Source organism: Sabethes cyaneus, chromosome 3, assembly GCF_943734655.1.
Source record: "Sabethes cyaneus chromosome 3, idSabCyanKW18_F2, whole genome shotgun sequence".
In the NCBI taxonomy this organism is placed as follows: Eukaryota; Metazoa; Arthropoda; class Insecta; order Diptera; family Culicidae; genus Sabethes; species Sabethes cyaneus.
The window spans coordinates 250,969,367-250,988,265 of NC_071355.1; the positions used below are offsets into that span (position 1 = coordinate 250,969,367).

The 18,899-nt window shown below is 39.0% G+C and overlaps 1 protein-coding gene across 2 annotated transcripts in view; it reads right to left on the reverse strand.

Annotated features, from left to right (window-relative positions):
- Window positions 1–591: 591 nt before the first annotated feature.
- The window catches only part of LOC128744245 (stress-activated protein kinase JNK), a 107,139-nt gene continuing 88,831 nt past the window's right edge, over window positions 592–18,899 (reverse strand). The window contains exons 6-12 of one of the 2 annotated variants that reach the window (XR_008412375.1): window positions 13,959–14,254; window positions 13,276–13,405; window positions 5,144–5,341; window positions 4,817–5,081; window positions 4,477–4,760; window positions 3,161–4,413; window positions 592–3,018 (exon numbers count right to left, since the gene is read on the reverse strand). Coding sequence is in view for 1 of the 2 variants with exons in the window: in XM_053841101.1 (XP_053697076.1) it covers window positions 4,276–4,413; window positions 4,477–4,760; window positions 4,817–5,081; window positions 5,144–5,341; window positions 13,276–13,405; window positions 13,959–14,065 (1,122 nt within the window). In the remaining variant the exon portion in view is untranslated. Of the gene's footprint in view, window positions 4,414–4,476; window positions 4,761–4,816; window positions 5,082–5,143; window positions 5,342–13,275; window positions 13,406–13,958; window positions 14,255–18,899 lie in introns of both variants that reach the window. The other variant, XM_053841101.1, reaches the window with a different exon arrangement.

Genomic DNA, 18,899 nt, shown 5'->3' on the forward strand with positions numbered 1-18,899 from the left:
ACGAAGATTCAACCAGATAAGTTTACGCATCAAAATTCGAGTGTTGAGACGTAGTATGTGTCAGCGAAAAACACCCAATGCTTCTGCGGGACTTGATGACATTCCAGTTAAGAGTTCGGTTTGTTGTGTCAAACCGTTAGCCATTTCTTTACGCATGTTTTTGAATAATTTATTTTTGATGGAATTTATTTCATTCTGTATATCGCAAATGGACAATAAGAAGCAAGTTCATATAGTTTACGCGGACTTAAAAGCAGTGGTACGGTACAGCGTATGAAACTTGGTTCCTGTGTTTCTCCGCATTTCACGAACATCTCTGGAGTTCCGCAAAGTAGCAATATGGGTTCGCTTCTCATTGCACGTGTACATTCTCATTGAGTGAATCGACTTCTGCGAAATAAGCAAAGGCTTTAGTAATTTCACCCGAGGTTACCCATGCGCTAAAGCCACAAATCACTTTAAATCAGGGTTACAGAAGAAGTTTCAAAAAAATGAATTTTCTTCAAATCGAAGATTTCTTTTCGTCACACTAGTCGCAAATAATTGAAGTGTCATCAAAATGCTGAGAATCACGGAATTTTTTTGTGATAAATAAGTTTTATTATCGATTATTTTTTTATTCACTTTCCATTCTTCTTCTTAGTCTGTGTTTTATCATCGGATTTTTTTTTCTTCATTTACGTTCCACTTTTTTGCTTTAATTATAGGTATATTTAAATACATTAGACTCATTTTTTTCCACACTACTTTTTCTGCCGTCTATATTCTCTTCTTACCGCCTTACCGCCTTGTGTGTTTTTTTTTTTCGTGTGTGAGTGTATTCGTGTTCGTGTTGGTGTGTCTTTGTGTGGGAGACTATTTAAAACACGCTCGCTTGCATCATAAGAATACGTGTGCCGAGTGTGCCTGTGTTTCCGTGTGTGTTTGTGTGTGTGTGTCAGTGTCTATTTGTCGGTATCAATTAATCTGAATCGCTCCTGTCGGCTCGCTTGCCTTCTACCTTTCAGTTTGCTTCTCACGGTGCCCTAGCAGAAATTGGTAAGTTAAAGTTTAGTAAGATTTTAATATTTCGCTCACGGTAGTTTAATTACCTTTCAATCACTCGGTTTCCGCTTTTTTTTGTTGCCTTTTCGTTCTTGCAGCCGTTTCAATCGGACAAGAGCATGGTGCTTGATTTTTTTGTTGTTGCTTTATGATGAGGGCTTTGCTTTTACTAGATTATTCGAACTTTTTATACGAACGACGCCATGATTTCAGTTGATTAGTATTGAAAGGTATTAATAAAACAAGCCGTTAGCTTTGAATGAAACCAAGTAACATTAAGGGTTTCGCTGACGAAAATCCTCTTCACTAACGGAATAGACAGTGAAAATAGGAAGATAAATGATGCTGATGCTGACTGCGGCTGATTGAAAAAGTGACTAAATTGATGTTTCGCATTATCTAGTACAATGTATAGTTTGCTTGGACGTTACTTCTTTTGTGTGTGTACGTGTGTGTGATATTCTACCTGACTCAAGTGCTTTGGAAAATGTTATTACCTATTGCGTTACTAAGCCAAAAGGTTTAAACCTGTAAGCAGATAGAAGAAAATCGAGAAGAAAACTGAAAATTGAGAGAAGCGATTGTCACTAAGAGTTAGATTTCATTTCGAGTAGTACTCTAATACGCAAAACGTTTTTGCGGCGCCAAAATTGCGCACGATTTTTTTTCTTCTTTTTGTTTTGTTTGGGTTTTCAATAAAAATTCATCACGGTTTTCGCTTGAAATCCTGTTGATTCGAAAAAAAATCATAAATTTAGTAGCAACTCTCGGTAGAGAATAGAGAAGTATCTTTATGTTTTTTACCTTTTCTGCACGTAACGTTTATTTAATTGTTTTTTCTTGTATTTCTTTCTATAAAAAGGGCGGATTCGTAAATCTGTTCTTTTACTCGTGTTCATTAAACTTACTTCCATTAGTTTTGGTTTTCAATAGTGTTTGTTTAGAAATGACAAATTGAACGAATGCTTGCTGCTACTGTTTGAATGCTTTTGTGGTTTTGTTGGGATTATTTTCTTTTTCTTTCTCAACTGGAGTCATTAGACTTTATAATTTTACTGTTTGCAATAGTAGAAGAACGGTATGGTGTGTGTGTACGCTGCGCTACATTTCAACCATCTTTCTCTATGGGTGTGTTACTGTTGTTAGCGATGTCTATTTTTCCGGCTAAAAAAACGCCATCGCAGGTATTTTGAAGAGCCTTCCTCTAACGAAGACTGCCTAAAAGGGGTTGATCTTGCGCAAGCAAGTCAACCGCGTCTCGGTTGGCGGCTAACCATCAAAAAATGATTAGTGGTTGGTTGGTATTTCACTGTTTCACCTTGAACGTGGTTGTTTTGGGTTTGCACTAATTGCTACATGATTTACTTTCTTCTTTTTTTGTTTAGATTTTATTTCCTCATCTAGCTTTGTAGTTTAATTTTCATTACGTTATTACTTATATACATGATTTCTTCTGCTACCTTATTTATTGTTACTATTTATTTAATTTTTTTTCATACTGTATTTATAACTTTTTCAAATCATTATAACGAAGTCTTTTATTATTTTTATTTTGCTTGTGACGAATTTCCTACATTTTATGGGGAGTTGGAAATTTCTTTCTAGTTTTGTTTTACCAATGGTTATTAAGTACTAGGGATTACGGATTACGTTTCTGTCGTTCTCTATTTTTTTGTATTCTTTTCTTTTCCGGATGATTATGGCAATTGAGATGGCAATAAATAAACCGAATTTTCTCTACACTTTAAAATATCCGTCTTGTGATTTTGTTTGAGTGTTGTTTCTTTTCTGGAGATTTCGACATCTTCTCTAGCGTTTTTTTTTCTCTCAGTAGCAAGTAAATGTTGTCCTTTTCTCCGATTTCACCTTAACTCGAATAGAGGGCAGTGTTGTCTAAATTAATGTACATACACATCAAGGATTGGGGGCTCAAAGTAGTGCTTCGTCTGTACACCGTGAGTGTTGCCTGCCACACTTTAGACGCAAAGTTTAGATTTTAGAAGTATCGAATAGTGAATGTTTAGTTAGTTTGCTGCGCATGAACCTGAGCGTCTCAAATTATGAGTGAAAAGTGATTGGTTATCGAAACAAATGAAGAAAAAAACAAGCTACTTACCACATATCACATGCTTACGCTTCCTAACCTCGCGTTCAATTCGATATCCAGCTACATGAAGGGAGGAGGAGGATGACGCAAAGTTTACTATTGTTTTTTTTCTCTCTAGCTTGAACATGGTTTCATTCGTTCACGATTGATTATTTAGCAGGGACTATGAATTAGCTGTCTGTTGGTTGGTTTACACTAATTTTATTCTTCAACAATTAAAAGCGTTCTCTAAGAATTCTGCTTCTGCGGTTTAAGTCTGTCTGTCCAGTGATTGACCGAAGCCCGGAGTTTTTCACAAAGTTTCTGTCCCGGTGGAAGCGTGTAAGTTTGGTAATAAAGTTTATTGCACGTTTTGACCAGCTGCTTTGGGTTCTTCTGTCACACACAGGTTTCTAGCTTTTACCATTGTCTTCACAAAACTCACTCACGTACCAACGAATGAACTGCCACGGTTAAATCTAGTTATGTCATGCCATTTACTCATGCTTGCTTAGGAGTTTTCTATAGGATTATTTATTATTTACAAATCTATCTCGAATGCTGTTGATCCGTTTTGTATTTTTATTCAAAGTTTTAGTAATGAACTTCACAGCGCATGATTTTCTTCTTCTATAACTCTTAGCTCGCAAATACTTTATAACTTCTGTTTAGTCTCTCATTTCTGACGAGCAAAACAAGCGAACGAAACGAAACCTTTCGTATTTAGTGTGCACGCATTATTGTTTGTAAATTTCCTTTTCAGTGCCGTTTTGGGGGGTGAAATTGGTTGAAAAGTCGAATCTAAAGGTTTCCTTGTTTTGATGCTTTCAACAGAGGAGGAAGAGGAGAATTATTCTGTCTAACACTTGCTGCTGTCACTACTGTATTGTTTGTTTTTTTGTTTTTCTTTTATTTTCCTACACCGACTTTTAGATGATCGCTTTGGGCTGGCGCTTGCAGTCTTACACAATCGCTGGCGTTTTTTTATTTCGTTCCAGGAAAAGCGGTTAAAGGAGGAGATCGGGTTTTGTCTCGTTAGGTCGGTTGGTATTTGCTCAAACTAGGCGCTCTTCGCACAGTTGACTGGCCGTTCCGTTTGCATCCAGGAACACCAGGTTCTGCTCATTTTAGTCTTCCGACGATCTCTACCGTGGAGTACCTTCACCATCGGCCAAATTGTTCCGGGCCTCGTATTCCATAACTTCCTGGTAGATTAGTTCCTTCCACTGCTCAACGGTATGCTCCCGTTCATCGACGCTATGATCATACGGCCCCGGAGCAGGCTAAAACGAAAAAAAAAGAAATTACCATCAAAGTTGACTGTAACTAACGGAGCAATAACTTACCGCATTGACTTCACTTTCGTCATACCACACGTTGATGTAACTGTGCACTAGGGCCTGATCGACGGAGATGCGATGCTCGGGATCCACGACTAGCATCTTGCTGAGCAGATCTCGTGCTTGACTAGCTTTGAGACGGTTGTGTTCATTGGAGTCGGTCGGGAACAGCACATCCGGAAAAAGTCGATCGAACGGATAGCCCGTGTACCGCGGGCGGTTCTCAACATAGTTTCGCACGGTTGGTTGCAGTCGTGTCATAAACGACGCTGACGGTGTTCCCAATTGCTCTGAAAAACAATTCAAATTAATGATGCCCAACGTCAAAATTTCAAACCGCTCTCACCTATAATTTTATTCCACTGATCAATATGATCGGTACCGGGAAACAGTACACCGCCGCGTATCATTTCGCCCATGATGCATCCCACGGACCAGATGTCGACGTTCTCCTTGTAGCCCATGCCAAGAATGACCTCCGGGGCTCGGTAATAGCGCGTTACCACGTACGGTGTCATCATGAACGTCGTACCGGCTGTACGAGCCAATCCGAAGTCCAGAATCTTCAGCGTACAGTCCGATTTGACCACTATGTTCGACGGTTTCAAGTCCTGATTTCGTTGATGAAAACGAATTAGTAATTTATCTAGAATTAGTATCTATGCATTAGTACCCTGTGGATGATTCCGGCTGAGTGGAGATGCTTGATGCCGCACAGCATTTGGTACAGCAGATAGGACATTCGCTCATGGTCCAGGTCCATCTGGATGACCTGGCACAGGTTAGCGTCCATAAGCTCCATAACGAGGTAGACATCTTGGAACTCCTCGAGCGTGCGCTGTGGCGTGAATGCATTCAGCAGTCCAATTATCTGCGAATGAAAGGGATGACATGGAAATGATTAATATTGGTCGATTCGTAACGGTTATATTTTTCTATTTTCAAATTGAATTTTACAAGATATCATAACAACACAACAAAAAATACTGGCTGCGAACCAAAGATCTGGAAAAATCCGGAATCCGGAAATGACATTAGAATGCAATATAAATGTATATCCTTCTAACCAAAAAGTCCAGAAAATTTATTCGAAGAGATGTTAGAACTTATTTGTACAAAATCTTGGAACAGAATATTCGATATTCGTATATTCGACCTCGAGTCTAATCGACTTTGTCCATTCCACCTTGTCCATTCGGCCTTATATCTTGAAGCTGTGTATACCTTCGGCTGCCAAACTCGAAAGGATGGGGCTTGGTGGCACACTACTGATTTGACTCAAATCGTGCTTGGCTGATCGGCAGCTACGTTCGTTATTCCACAAGGCAGCCATCTTGGCCGGCTATTCTTCATTGTGTACTTCAACGAAGTAAATGTTTCGTTACGAGGCCCTAGGTTTTCCTTTACTGATGATCTCAAGATCTATCTCAAGGTCAAAAAATTAGAAGACCTGCAACAACTGGAGATCTTTTCAAGCTAGTGTAACGAAAATAGATTGGTGGTTGATACTAGCAACCCTTACTAACTCACCGATTACCGAGTTATAGGTAGCCTGGGGATTAAATTCTTGGATTCTCATATAAGAATCCTGGTTCTATAATCAAGGATATTCAGTGCGAATCCTCTACAGAATTCCTTCACACGATTCCAATGCTAGGAATTCTAGAGACTCTGTGCGCATCTTTTTGGTTCGTCCGGGAAGTGTCTAGTTGTATTGTTCTTCAGGGAAAAACGACTGATCTTTAAGACTATCACCTCGGCAATCAAAGAGAGTTCTGCATCAAGGACCTGCTCTACTAGCACAGTTGTTACAAAGTAGTTCTGGTAACCGAATTATGACTTATTTCAGTCGTAATCCGGTTTCTTCAACTAAACGGACCTAAAGTGTGCTTCTTGGGTGGGAACTCACCTCACCTAAAGCATCCCGTAAAAAAGCATCACTGATATACATTACTTGAGCTATTTGTACTGCGCACTTGTCCGTTCAACGCAGGAATATTGCTTGGCGGACTGGAATCCCCAGTTTCTCAACGGCGTTGATCGGTTAGAGAAAGTACAACGCAAATTTATTCGATTCGATCTTCCGTCGCCTGCCATGGAACAACCCGCTCCAGCTTCCAAGATACAATATACGAAGCGCACCTGATGCTAATCGGACTGGACATACTAGCAATCAGGATAACTCTGTGCCGAGCAATCCTTTAGCAGAATGTTCCTCCAAGTGCTGTTTCGAAGGACAAATTATGGAGCAAACGGGGCCATCGTCTGACTACAGCGAGTTTGTCAATCAAGTATCAGTTGGGTTGGATTTTCACCTTACTCGTAGGACAATTTATTGAGACTTTTAAAACACTTTTCGTACTGCTTTGATTAAAGTTATCATTAGAACAACAATATGTCAGTTGGTAGAAACCAAATAAATAAATAATTCCGAACATGAGCGTTATTGGAAAAGCGTCTTTAAACGTGTCGTCAACCAAAAGGTTTCTATGTTAAGCCTTGTGACAAGGACAAGGACAAAGTTCATTTAGCTTTGTGCCCAATTGGCTTTGTACCTTTTCAGTTTCGTATCCGATCGGATTTTGTCCATTCGGCCTCATGTGCGATGTTTAGCTAATTACTTCACATATTACATATAAGCACAAATCTGGTGGAGTTCAACTCATTTTGTCTACAACATATGGAGGGAAGCATATGGAAGCACAAGTTTACATGATGTATACCGACATCGAAACAGCGTTAGATCGCGTCGACCACACTATATCGATAGCAAAATTAAAGAATCTCCGTGCCCTTGCTTTTGTCTTCCGGTGGTTGATAGCCTTGCTTAACCGCTGTATTTCTGTGAAACTGAGAAACACTGAGTCATGTGACTTCCGGAATACCTTAAACGTTCCTCAGGGTAGTGACGTCGGACCCTTGCTATTCTCACTGTATTACAATTCCTTCAAGATGCAAATGCGCTTTGCAATTCGCTTTGTTGCTTATTCTATCGAATTACAATAGCTAACCAGCTCGTACAGACTAACATCGCGACCTTGGCCTCTTTAATGAGTTTTGACATTTAATAATTTTTTTTATAACGGTATTGGGTATGAAATGGGGAAGGCACCTAGGAAGAAGCGCCCAACATAGCTCTAGCCATCCCAAGCCCCTACCTAGCGCCTCCACGTGGCCATACCTGGAAATACTTCAATTTGTATAATTGAGTAGCCAAGCTAGGAGGTGCGGGGTCGTGCGGTTTTCAGTTCCTAACCTTACAAATGTAGTTTTAGGCAACCATTAAACCACACGACTTTAATTCCAAGTATTATATGATTTATACTAATTTTTTGGTAAACTAATCTATTTTCAGAGAGCGAAATAAGGCGCTATATCCTTGGCCAATTGCAGCCTGGCTTCTGGTCTAAATGCCATTAGTTCATCCCTGAGGGTTCGGAGTATCACTTAACCCTTATTAGCAAAGATACTCCCAACGACTGTAAATAAATCATTATCTATGTATATGGGAAGCGTTTGGTACGGGAGGTCCACGCTTTCTTCCTTCCCTTGATTTCAAGGAGTTTGATGGAATTAGGTATTTTTTCTAGTTCCACTTGATTCCTTGGAATTCTCTCTGCGGTACATACTGCGCAGTTGGCCTGGCCGTTGACAAGAAAAATGATTGATTCAAGTAATCGTCATTTTCTAGGATGCCTTCCAGAATTGGCTGCGTTAGTGTGAGATTAGATTAATAATTTTTTTTATAACGGTACCTTTTTACTACCGACGGAGGGGACGGTAGAAGAAAGTATTGAAACAAAGATGTTAATAAGTATCCAAACAGAACGCGACAAGGTTTGAGGGATTTAAGTTATTCGCGCGAACGCTTAAGAAGTTGTGCACTGTTTCTCTTTACCCAATCTGGGGAATCCGCAGTCCGAGCCAAACTTTAATCGGAGCCAATTTTAATCGGATTCGAGCTCACGTCTCCTCCTAGGCCCTGTGGATAGTAGATATTGGTGAATTCTTTCGACTAGCTTCATGACGCGTGTGTATGCAATCGACTCAATATTAGCGTTGCGAAGTGCTCCGAAATCAGCTACAGCCGAAGAACGACTCCAACTCAATACGTTTCTTTCATAAACAACCAGAATGTTGAATATTACATACTGATGGTTCATCAGGCATGTGTTTCGAGATCTACCCCGTCTGGAAGGATCAAGGCGATCTTCCTCCATATGAACACAAGTGTAAGCTGTTGGACATGGGCACAATGGAAAAGAGAAGGGACGATATGCGTGTCGCATTTCTGGAAAAGCTACTATGTAAATCAATTGATGTCCCCTGGATTCTTTGCAAAGATCGACCCGAACGCGTCCTCGAGAATTCATAGCTCAATTATTTCAATTTTTACAACATGCAGACCATGTTGTCAGATGATGCAAAGAAAAAAATGAATAAATAAATAAATATTACGATATTGACTGACACCCAATTTTTACATAACAGATTGTGTTACCAATCCCTGTACTTTTCAGTTCATCATTGATGGACAGTATAGTAACATTTACCTACTTTTTAGGTAAACGGGATAGTATTAGTGTGAATAGCAGTAATTTCACGGAAATAGTACGTGAAAGGTTGAATGATAAATATTCACGTAACTTTCCACGTAACTTCGACGAGAAAATTAATTTGAGTGTACAGCTTACGCAATATAATTGAAAACAGTGTTGAACACAAACTACTGCCATGCGGAACATCGTATTTTTTAACGAAGTGAAAAGAATATCTTAAGAAAAGCTTTAAACTGCATATATAGATTCGATTTCATCTAAAAAACTCAAAAAATATTTAACACTGATTTCTACAACTATGACTTTTTACGGCTATAAAGTGATTATAAAGTGAAATCCTGTAAAAGTGATACTTATCGATTGGTCTTTTTTGAGCATTATGCAACTAAATTTCAATACTACACAATTCAACACTATCTTCAAACTATTTGATATAAAAATTAAGTAAAAAAATATGCTTAATTTTTTAACGGAACAAATTTGACGTCCAAAAATATATTTTTTAATACCACGATTTTTTCGCCAGAAAATGTGTCAGGGGTGAATGAGGAGCGTGCAGGACGCTATATCTCTGCATATTTGCGTTGATAAGAGGAAATGCTTACCATCTTAGGGACTGTAGTTTTCAAGTAGCGACTGGTTAATTTCATTATGCCAGATTGTAGTATAATAATCCCAACTTTTGAGTTTTGTAGTTGTGGAATTTTATTGCCATGCATAAATTGGAAAATATCTTTTCCTACATTTTGATGTGCCCATAAGAATATTTTCTTTTACACACAAATGGGTGCTGATAAAATTTTAAATATGAGTTGAATGGCTTTAATAAAATGGGCATTGTTCTGAGTATTAGTTATTTTTGACTAATAAATCAGAACAGATTTTGTACTCCGACGTTTCGACTATATTTTGTAGTCTTTATCAAGGATTTCTATGATACATTGGGTGTTAGATTTGTTACAAATTTTGTTAATTTTTAATTTTATACGTACAATACTGTCTGTCCTGTGTCAATTGTCTTTGTTTAGTTAAAGTAACATGCCCTAAGTTATTTTTGTTACACATCTGTTTTCCTGTCTGTTAAGTTAAATTGTTATGATTTGGTTTTTTTTTGCACTGTCGGTATAACGTCCACTTATTGTACCTGGTATTTTATATTAGAATATCTGGCTATAGTGCTATGGTAAAGGGGTGTTGGTGGGTTTAAGAGAAGCTAATAATTCTGAGTATGTATGGTTGAGGCCTTCTACGTCGGTACGCTTGTTGATGGAGTTGCGAGAATTTGAGATATGGCACATTTCAAGTACAGGTAGTGCATATTTTTTGTAACTGTGATCGATAATTTTAGTATTGGTCAGAACAAATCTGTGGTCTTGGTCTACGCAATGGGCCATCAGCGCAGTTTTCTCTCTGAGAGAAATAATCTGGTGATCGCTTGCAGAGAGTCCGCTGCTCAGTAGTTTGTCCAGCTGATTGACGGTCGTTTGATGCCCGGAAAGTCTTGTTTTCAGATGGTTAGTAGTCATTTCGACAGTGCAAAGAAAAACCAAATCATGACAATTTAACTTAACAGACTGGAAAACAGATGTGCAACAAAAATAACTTAGGACATGTTACTTTAACTAAACAAAGACAATTGACAAAGGACAGACAGTATTGTACGTATAAAATTAAAAATTAACAAAATTTGTAACAAACACCCAATGTATCGTAGAAATCCTTGATAAAGACTACAAAATATAGTCAAAACGTCGGAGAAGGTACAAAATCTGTTCTGATTTATTAAGACTAACAGCCGATAAAAATAAAATAGTGAATTTCACAGTCGACAAAACATACCCAATTAAGTTATTTTTGACTATTTTGGATGGATCAAACTTAGCAATATAAGGACTTAGATGAACGCTTTGTGTTTAAGAAGTCCTAATAAATTAACAAAAATAATAACGTAGCCAGATTTCAAATTATTTAGATAGTGAAATAGTTCAAGATAATTGATAACATAGTTATGTTAAAGCTTTGATGAAAGCAAGTTAATCGCATAGTCAATAGTATTATTTGGCTAGTTGAACGAGCACTAATATATATAGTTTTCAAATGGTTATTAATCCTTGAATGCGCAATGTTGTTTTAAAACAACATAGTGAAAAACATCCCCAAAGTAAATTATGTTTACCGCCTTTAGATAAGTAAGTTTTCTTCTTATATGAATTTTTTCAGCGTGCGCATTTAAGGGTTAAAAGAGTAGTCAGATTTCGATCACATCACTTATCAAGGTGAATCACGATCCAACGAAACCTATCCTACTGACAAAACGCAACTCCTTCCTGTAATCTTTGTGGGGATGCAGAGGTTAACACGGTCCCTAAAACAACAAAGATTACGCTAACTTTCATTCCCCAATCCCACCTGAATGCAAAGACATGGGCGGCGCAGTTATTGATCCTTCAAATATCGAATCACTGAATTTTGCAACCCCATTCATTTGATTCATTGTGCAATTTCACTGATTCGGGTCAATCCCTGAGTGCAACCATTGATATGGGCAGTCAGTCTAAGCTAAGCTAAGCTAAGAAAATGTGTTAGGGGTGAATGTGGTAGAGCATTGTCATGATAGAGATGCCAAATGTCTATTCTCTCTTGTTTCGCTTTTTTTGCTAAAAGGAAGACAATTTTACGCTAGTTTTCTCGATATGAAGAGATGTAAACCTCTATTTCTCTAGATTCCGCTACGATAAAATTAATCCTATTTCGCCAAATAAAGACTATTTTTTACAGAGAATCCAATTGCAGTGAATATTTCTGGATTCTACTGGAATAAATTTAATCTTTCTTTAAAGGAAAGCTAATTTTATATGTATGCCAACAGCTGGGTATTTGTTTACAGGAAGAAAATTTTGCTGAGAAGCTGAGAAAATTTTGCCGCAATCAAATACCCTGTCATCGGAATCTACATGAAGATAGCTTTTTTTGTGGTGAAGGAAGATTGATTTTATCCCAACAGGTTCCAGAGTTATGGATCAAAACATCTGTGTACTCCTAGAAAGGTAGAGTAAAATCCCCTTATTCGGTCAAAACTGCTAAAAACAGTAGCCCAGTGGCATTTTGAGATATTGAGATGAAGGACCTTTTTGCAAAAAGTCCCCACTTTGCGCTGCTTGTTAGTGATTCCCACTAGTGACCGTTTTCTATCAATGAAAAATAGTGTTCATGAACAGCTGTAACCTGTTGCGTACAAAAAGGTTTGAGAAGAGAAGTCTTCTTTATAGGGGAGATTTATGTAGGTTGAGACTAGCTTTGTTTTTGATCCATGCAAATTAATCACAATATTTTAATCAAGGATGTTATATACCTTGAGGCAGCCATCTTCAATACTTTCGCAGGGCATAACAAAACAATAATGGTTTCTATGAACAAGAAAAGTTGCTGCAGATTCGGAAATACTCCGTCTTTACAAAAAAGAATACAAGATTTATCCTTTTTGAAAGTATAATAGGTGTCGCAAAGCACTTTAAAGCACATCAAATCCATATACAAACCTTGCGCTTAACAGAAGTAGGATAATAATTATTATTGTACATATCAAGATGCGTAATTTATAGAATTGGTTTTCTTACTGGATTCTGATATCACTTCCAAACATTCGTAAGTAACAACTTCATAATGAAAATTACACCAAAGATCCAAATTCCATTTCATTGTTTCAATGTTTGCCTCAGTTTTTTTAATATTGCCTGGCTTGTCCATAACGAAACCCAACTTAAACAAAGGCCAAAACCCGTAAACCAAAAGATCAACAATATAATGCACCAGTTTTCGGCAGCAAGTTCCTAGCTGCGAAGCCAAAAAGTTTTCTCCCTATTATCCCGGTCGCAAACAATTCAAAAGATGGTACACGCTCAGTGCCTAACAATAGAGCATTGATAACAAAGCTCTCGAGAGACATCGATTTATTTTCCTGTGCAGTCGCTCCGTACGTTTCTGATGATAATGGACCAAGAACACGAATCATTTGACTAAGGATTTGAATTTTCTCCTTTATCGTTCGGCTTTGTTTAATAGTCTAATAGTAGTAGTCAACGAACCGACTTTCTTTCGGCTGATCTTTATAGGAGTTTTAACAAAAAAAAAATCTAGTTATAGAAGCAACAAAACAAAAAAATCATAATTTTTTCGGAGTCCCCAGTTTGATAAGGCCCGAAAAACTGTAAGCAAATAATTTCGGCTAGGTCGATTCGATACTCACATTTTTATGATTGACTAATTTCATAAGCTTAAACTCCCTGTAGGCTCGTTTGGCATGGGTGACGTTCTGGAACGGTCGTGATAGCTTTTTGATGGCAACATTTTGCTGTGTTACTGTGTCGTATGCGGCACTGGAAAGAAAAGGAAAAGAAGAAAAAAACAAAGGAAAACATTACTTAGAATGGTGTACACAATGGATGGATAGTGTGGCGATGTTTGCGTTATTTGCACCATTAGTTTGAGCTTCAATGAGTGTTGTTATGAGGAAAGTCGCGATTGACGTCAGCAGGATGGTTAGAGACAGACAGCCAGACGATGCGATGAGATTTGATCGTTATTTTGCCGTAACACGATTTAACGAATACGAACGAAGTGAGTAACGGACAAATAAGCGGAAATAAGTGCGCCCTTCTTCCAAGGTTACAATTTAATTGTTGTTTGTTTCCCATTATGTCGTTTGTTCTATTTGAAGGATTCTATTCAATAAACCACCCACTCGAATCATCAATCAGTCAGCCTTATATTAAACATTAATTGTCGCTGTTTGTGATGCTGAATTGCAGAAATGTTAGACACATGCAAGAACTGATTTAGTTTCAATGAGCGAAACAGACCTTAGTATTGTTAGTAGTGATAACACGATAGGCAGGCAACGAACGAATTCGATCGGTCTATGCGACTTACCAGACCATTCCTTGGGCTCCGAACCCCTTCGCTTCTAGTTGATTGTACCGAACAGGCACTTCGAACTGGGTATCACCAAATTGGTACTTTTCATACCTTTGAGTCATTGTGTGACTCAGTTTCTCTTTGTGCGAACGAATTGCGCTTTCTAATCCTAATTTACGTAATTTGTATCCTTATTATAGATATTTTGTGCGTGCGTTGTTGACCGTATGTCAAATGGTGGTGTACTAATGTTTACTAATAATGATGATTGAAAAACTTCTTGTTGAACCTATGTTTGAACTATGGATTAACTAAAAAGAAAAGGGAGAAAAAGAAAACTTCTGAAATTTTTTAAAAAACAAAAAAAAAACTAAAATTAAAGCATGCATGTTTTGTTCAAACGCCGATAGCACAACTTGTTCGATTTAAGTTTAATTAAATACAAGCAAACGTGCAACAAACGACCGGATGCCAGTTCGAATTAGCCTTCCGCTCAACTTCTCACATTGCGGCAGCTCAGTGGCAGTATCATGCAGCCAACCAATGAATGCTTGAAATAGCAAACTGCCAGAGATGAGGTGAGGTATAACTATCCTGGCAAGGATAACGGGATCAGTGCGATAAGCTGCTATAAATGCAATTAATTCAATTGGATGATGAACAGGTGGTGCCAATTCACAGAAAGTTTAAGGTTTTCTCCGATCATCCGAAGGCAGAGTTTATCAATGGCAAACGAACTGCACACCGGTTCTGCATTATTAGTAAATTATAGATGATTCTATCACTGTGAGACGGCACAGTATTCCATTCAAATGGTGAAAGTTGTAATGAAATCATTTCTCATCCAATAGAAAGCTACATAAGTCATAAGTAATAAATGAACTAAATTGAACTGTGCACCTGTGAACTCTATTGGATGCTGAAGTTTAATTTAAATTTAACCAATGCAGTTCCGCGAAAAGCCATTATCGAACTGGAGTTTCAAATTACTGTTCCCACTTCCGGCAGTTGTATCAAATGATTGACATAACATCGACGACGAGCTATTTCGATAATTTCATGAAACGATATCTGGGCGTTCGGAATTCTTGGTAACACAGCCCAGACACCGACACCAGTCGTACCTGGCCGAGAGAGATCATTTGGCGTAACATCATCAAAGGGAATTCAGCGAGTCCCTTAATGGAATAATTTTGACCGCATTAGCAAAGCCGCTTCTGCGTGTCGAAATGAGTGAGAATTTATGCTAATTAAAGCATTTTATTGACTGCCTTCTTGTTTCGCACACCATTCCGGGGACACAGAAGAATTCCTCAGCTTTGAACTTACCACCTATTCCTCCCCGTTGCTTTTTCCAACGATTACATATTATTAGAAAAGTTCCGCCTTCCGCACAGCCACACATTGGCTTCCTATTCAGTTTGGGAGAGTGTGACGTGATTCGAAGTTCGCTGAAAAGATGAACAAGACCCAAGGCTCGGGCACGTTTCATCAAAAGGCTTCCATTTTCGCACAGAAACGGAACGTTTTCTGATGGGTATCTTCGACTTTGACGATCGAAGCTTACGGGGAAGAATGTTGTTCAGGTTGAGAGAATAATGAAACGTCCTCGATGGGAGGACTTTCGATACAGCCGCACGGCGATGTGGGCACGTAGATACGACGACGGTGGCAATGGTTCGTTCTATCCCTTTGTGTGACAACGAGTGTACGAGCGTCTTTCATACGCAGTAATCGGTTTACAACAACTAAAGTCTTGCCATTGAATGCACGGTGTGCATTGTGTGCGACCCGGCTCAAGGAGATGTTCTACTTTGCAGAATAAGCTATCATTTGCATACTTTATCGAAGGGATTAATTTATCAATTTTAAATTGAACGAGGGAAATTTAGTGCCAATCTTGGAAGGATCGCACCCTGTGGCGAGTAATTTACATGTTGTGTTTATCGAATGTTGTGTATACGTATGATATGGTCAATGGCTCGATTGCGCTTGAATGTTTAAAGTTTATTAGACTTTATATTAAAGAAACTTAATATTAAAACTTTCAATATTAATGATTTGTATTATATTGAACTCACACGAAACATTTAGTACTGCTACTTCAAGAGAGAAAAACGGAAGCCCACGTAGTTCAAATAATGGTGTCAAATGATGATTGTATTCTAGTGCTTCTGCAATGAAGAGCTCTCTAGTAAAAGCATTAACTACTGTTGAAAGTTATTCGATTTAAAATTGCCTCAGTTGCTTGGTTTCTCTCACGTATGCTCCGCAAAATGACTCTGAGATCTCTCTGCCAAAGGCCGGGATGTCAGGATGACGAGAGGAAAAATGATAGATAGATCGAATTTGAAAATGTACTTTGTCCCGGACACTTTGTACTACTTGAGTTGTAAAACATAGTATAGTGAAGAAGTGGAGATCTCGTCAACCCCGCCTAACACCGGTTGTCCTCAACCGCGCACACGCCATCAATTTTCCAACACAAACAACCATATACCATAGGAACTCATAGGAAGACAAATCTCGGACCCTCAGTGGTTATCAAGTTATCAGGGAGGTCGAGCCCTACAAACAAATTTTATCTTACATCCACATGGCATTTATCCACTGTCCCCAGATAGTTCCACAAAGTAAATTGAACGCAACACGACGTGAGTATTCGCGGTAGTCGACAGAAGCTTTAAAGCATAGAGTCGCACCCCCTCCCAACCCTCCCAACTCCAAACAGCCTGTGCTCAGAATTTATAACGGGAATCTGTCGCCGAACCAAAAAAAAGCGACCGCTACCAAGCACCCCGCTATCCCCGCAGCTTTCATAGATATGTTTGCAATTGCGTAATACGCTCGAATGACCAATCATGTCAACGTTAAGACGTCGAAAAGTTTACTCTTCTTTCTGAATTTATAAAATTTACTAAAACTTTTAACATTTTGCTCCTACCTTTCTGTCGGTTTGTCGGTCTGTCTGTCTGTCTGTATGGCTCGGAAACTGCTAAACCGGCTATGATATAAAAGTCATCTGTAAAGCCTAGGAATTAGGGGCCATCCAGATACCACGTGGACAGAAAAATACCAATTTTCAACCCCCCCGTCCCCCTCCATGGACAAGCGTGGACATTGGCTCAACCCCCACCCCCTTCCCTGTTTGTCCACGTGGACATTTTTTTTCTTAGGTCAAATTTAACAAAACAGGAATGCATTGTGCTAAATTTTGTTTTCAACTTTATTTATGCAGTATTTATTTAAAAAGCTTACGTGAAAGTAAGCTCCAGTCTAAAGGCCCCAACACAATGCTTACGGATTTTCAGTCGTTGTGGAAATTTGAGTTTTACCATGGATTTCCCGTCAATTTTCCGTAGCGTGTTAAAATCCGTATGCTAGGTGTTAGAACCTTAATTCTTGTGATCTTGTCTTGCATCGACTGCAAGAAAGCCTGTGTCAGTTTGACTATCGCTTGACGATTCATCTGTGTCCAAAGTATCTTTGTCTCACCAAAGCACCTCAGCTTGGCGTTCTACTTCAACACAACACAAGACCTTTCCGATGCGATGTGATTCATAAATTTTTCTGGAGGCGAATCGTTTTGGAAAGAAATACGTTGCCCATGGATGCCCTTGCATTTGATTTTGAGGTAAAATACAATCCACATTTGGTACAAGCTACTTAAATGATAAATGAGTCACGTGACTGGTGAATATTCCAGGATTCTTCCGTTACCTTTATCATTTTCATAAGGGTGCAAGGATTGTAAAACAATAATAATATCTTTATTACTGCATTACATCAAATGTTAGGCTCGGCAATCAACATGTGTACTAACGCAGGCTTAATCTTTTCTATAAGATTTATGCCAGATATGTGCTCGGTTCATGTGTTTAGGTCAACATATGCCTCAGAAGATAAAACTTTATTTGAGCTCAAAAACAATCACTGATGCTAATACATATGTAGAATTAATTCAACATTGCTGTTTCTAATTTCTATTTTTTGTAGGAAAAAAAACTTGTCCACGTGGACATTTTCCATACCCCCTCCCCCCCTTCCGTGGACAAGCGTGAACATTTTAATACCCCCCACCCCCCTCTAAGCTGTCCACGTGGTATATGGACGGCCCCTTAGTGAAAATCATGCCTCTCGTTTTGATGCCTGCTCGTCTAATCACCCCTCAGGTGCGATGTTGATGCAGCATGCAGGATTAGCCTTGTTACCTTGTCTCAACCCTGGCCGCAACTTGAAGGGACTCGAGAGTATCCACGAGATGCGCACGAAGCACATCATTCGATCCAATATAGCTTTGATCAGTCGCGTCAGTTTATCCGGAAAATCGTGTTCCTGCATTATCTGTACCAGCTGGACTGTATCGTATGCTGCTTTGAAATAAAGAAAGATGTGACAAGTGGGCAAGTTGTACTGCCGACATTGCCGCAAGATCTGTCTATCGGAAGAGTACCTTGTAGGCGGTGTTTACCAGCAGTTTATCACCCTTTTTGTAGATTAGACAAACCACTCGTTCCATCCACTCCTCTGCTAGCTTCTTCTCCCAAATCTTGGAAAACACCCAGAGTACAGCCGCTGCCAGCATCTCTCGGGCATGTTTATAAAGATCGGTAGGCGGCTCTTACCAAGGGCTTTGCTGGTCTTCAGCAACCCGAGTTTTCATTTGACTTCTTCGAGATCAGGTGCTAGAACATTACTGTCTTCCATGGGCACTCTTAGCTCCTTCTGCAAATCCGTCATTGAGGTGTTCATCGAAGAACCCATATCGGACACCTCGCGCTCGTCCCTACACATGTCAGGCTACGATGTATAGCCCTTACGAGTTGAGTTCATCTTCTCGTCAAACTGGAGTAACAGGAATTCACGTGTATTTTGCATGAAGAGGATCCACCAATGGCGACATTTCGCATTGTTTACCATAAAATGTACCCTAGCTTGTTGAAAATGTCGGTTTTA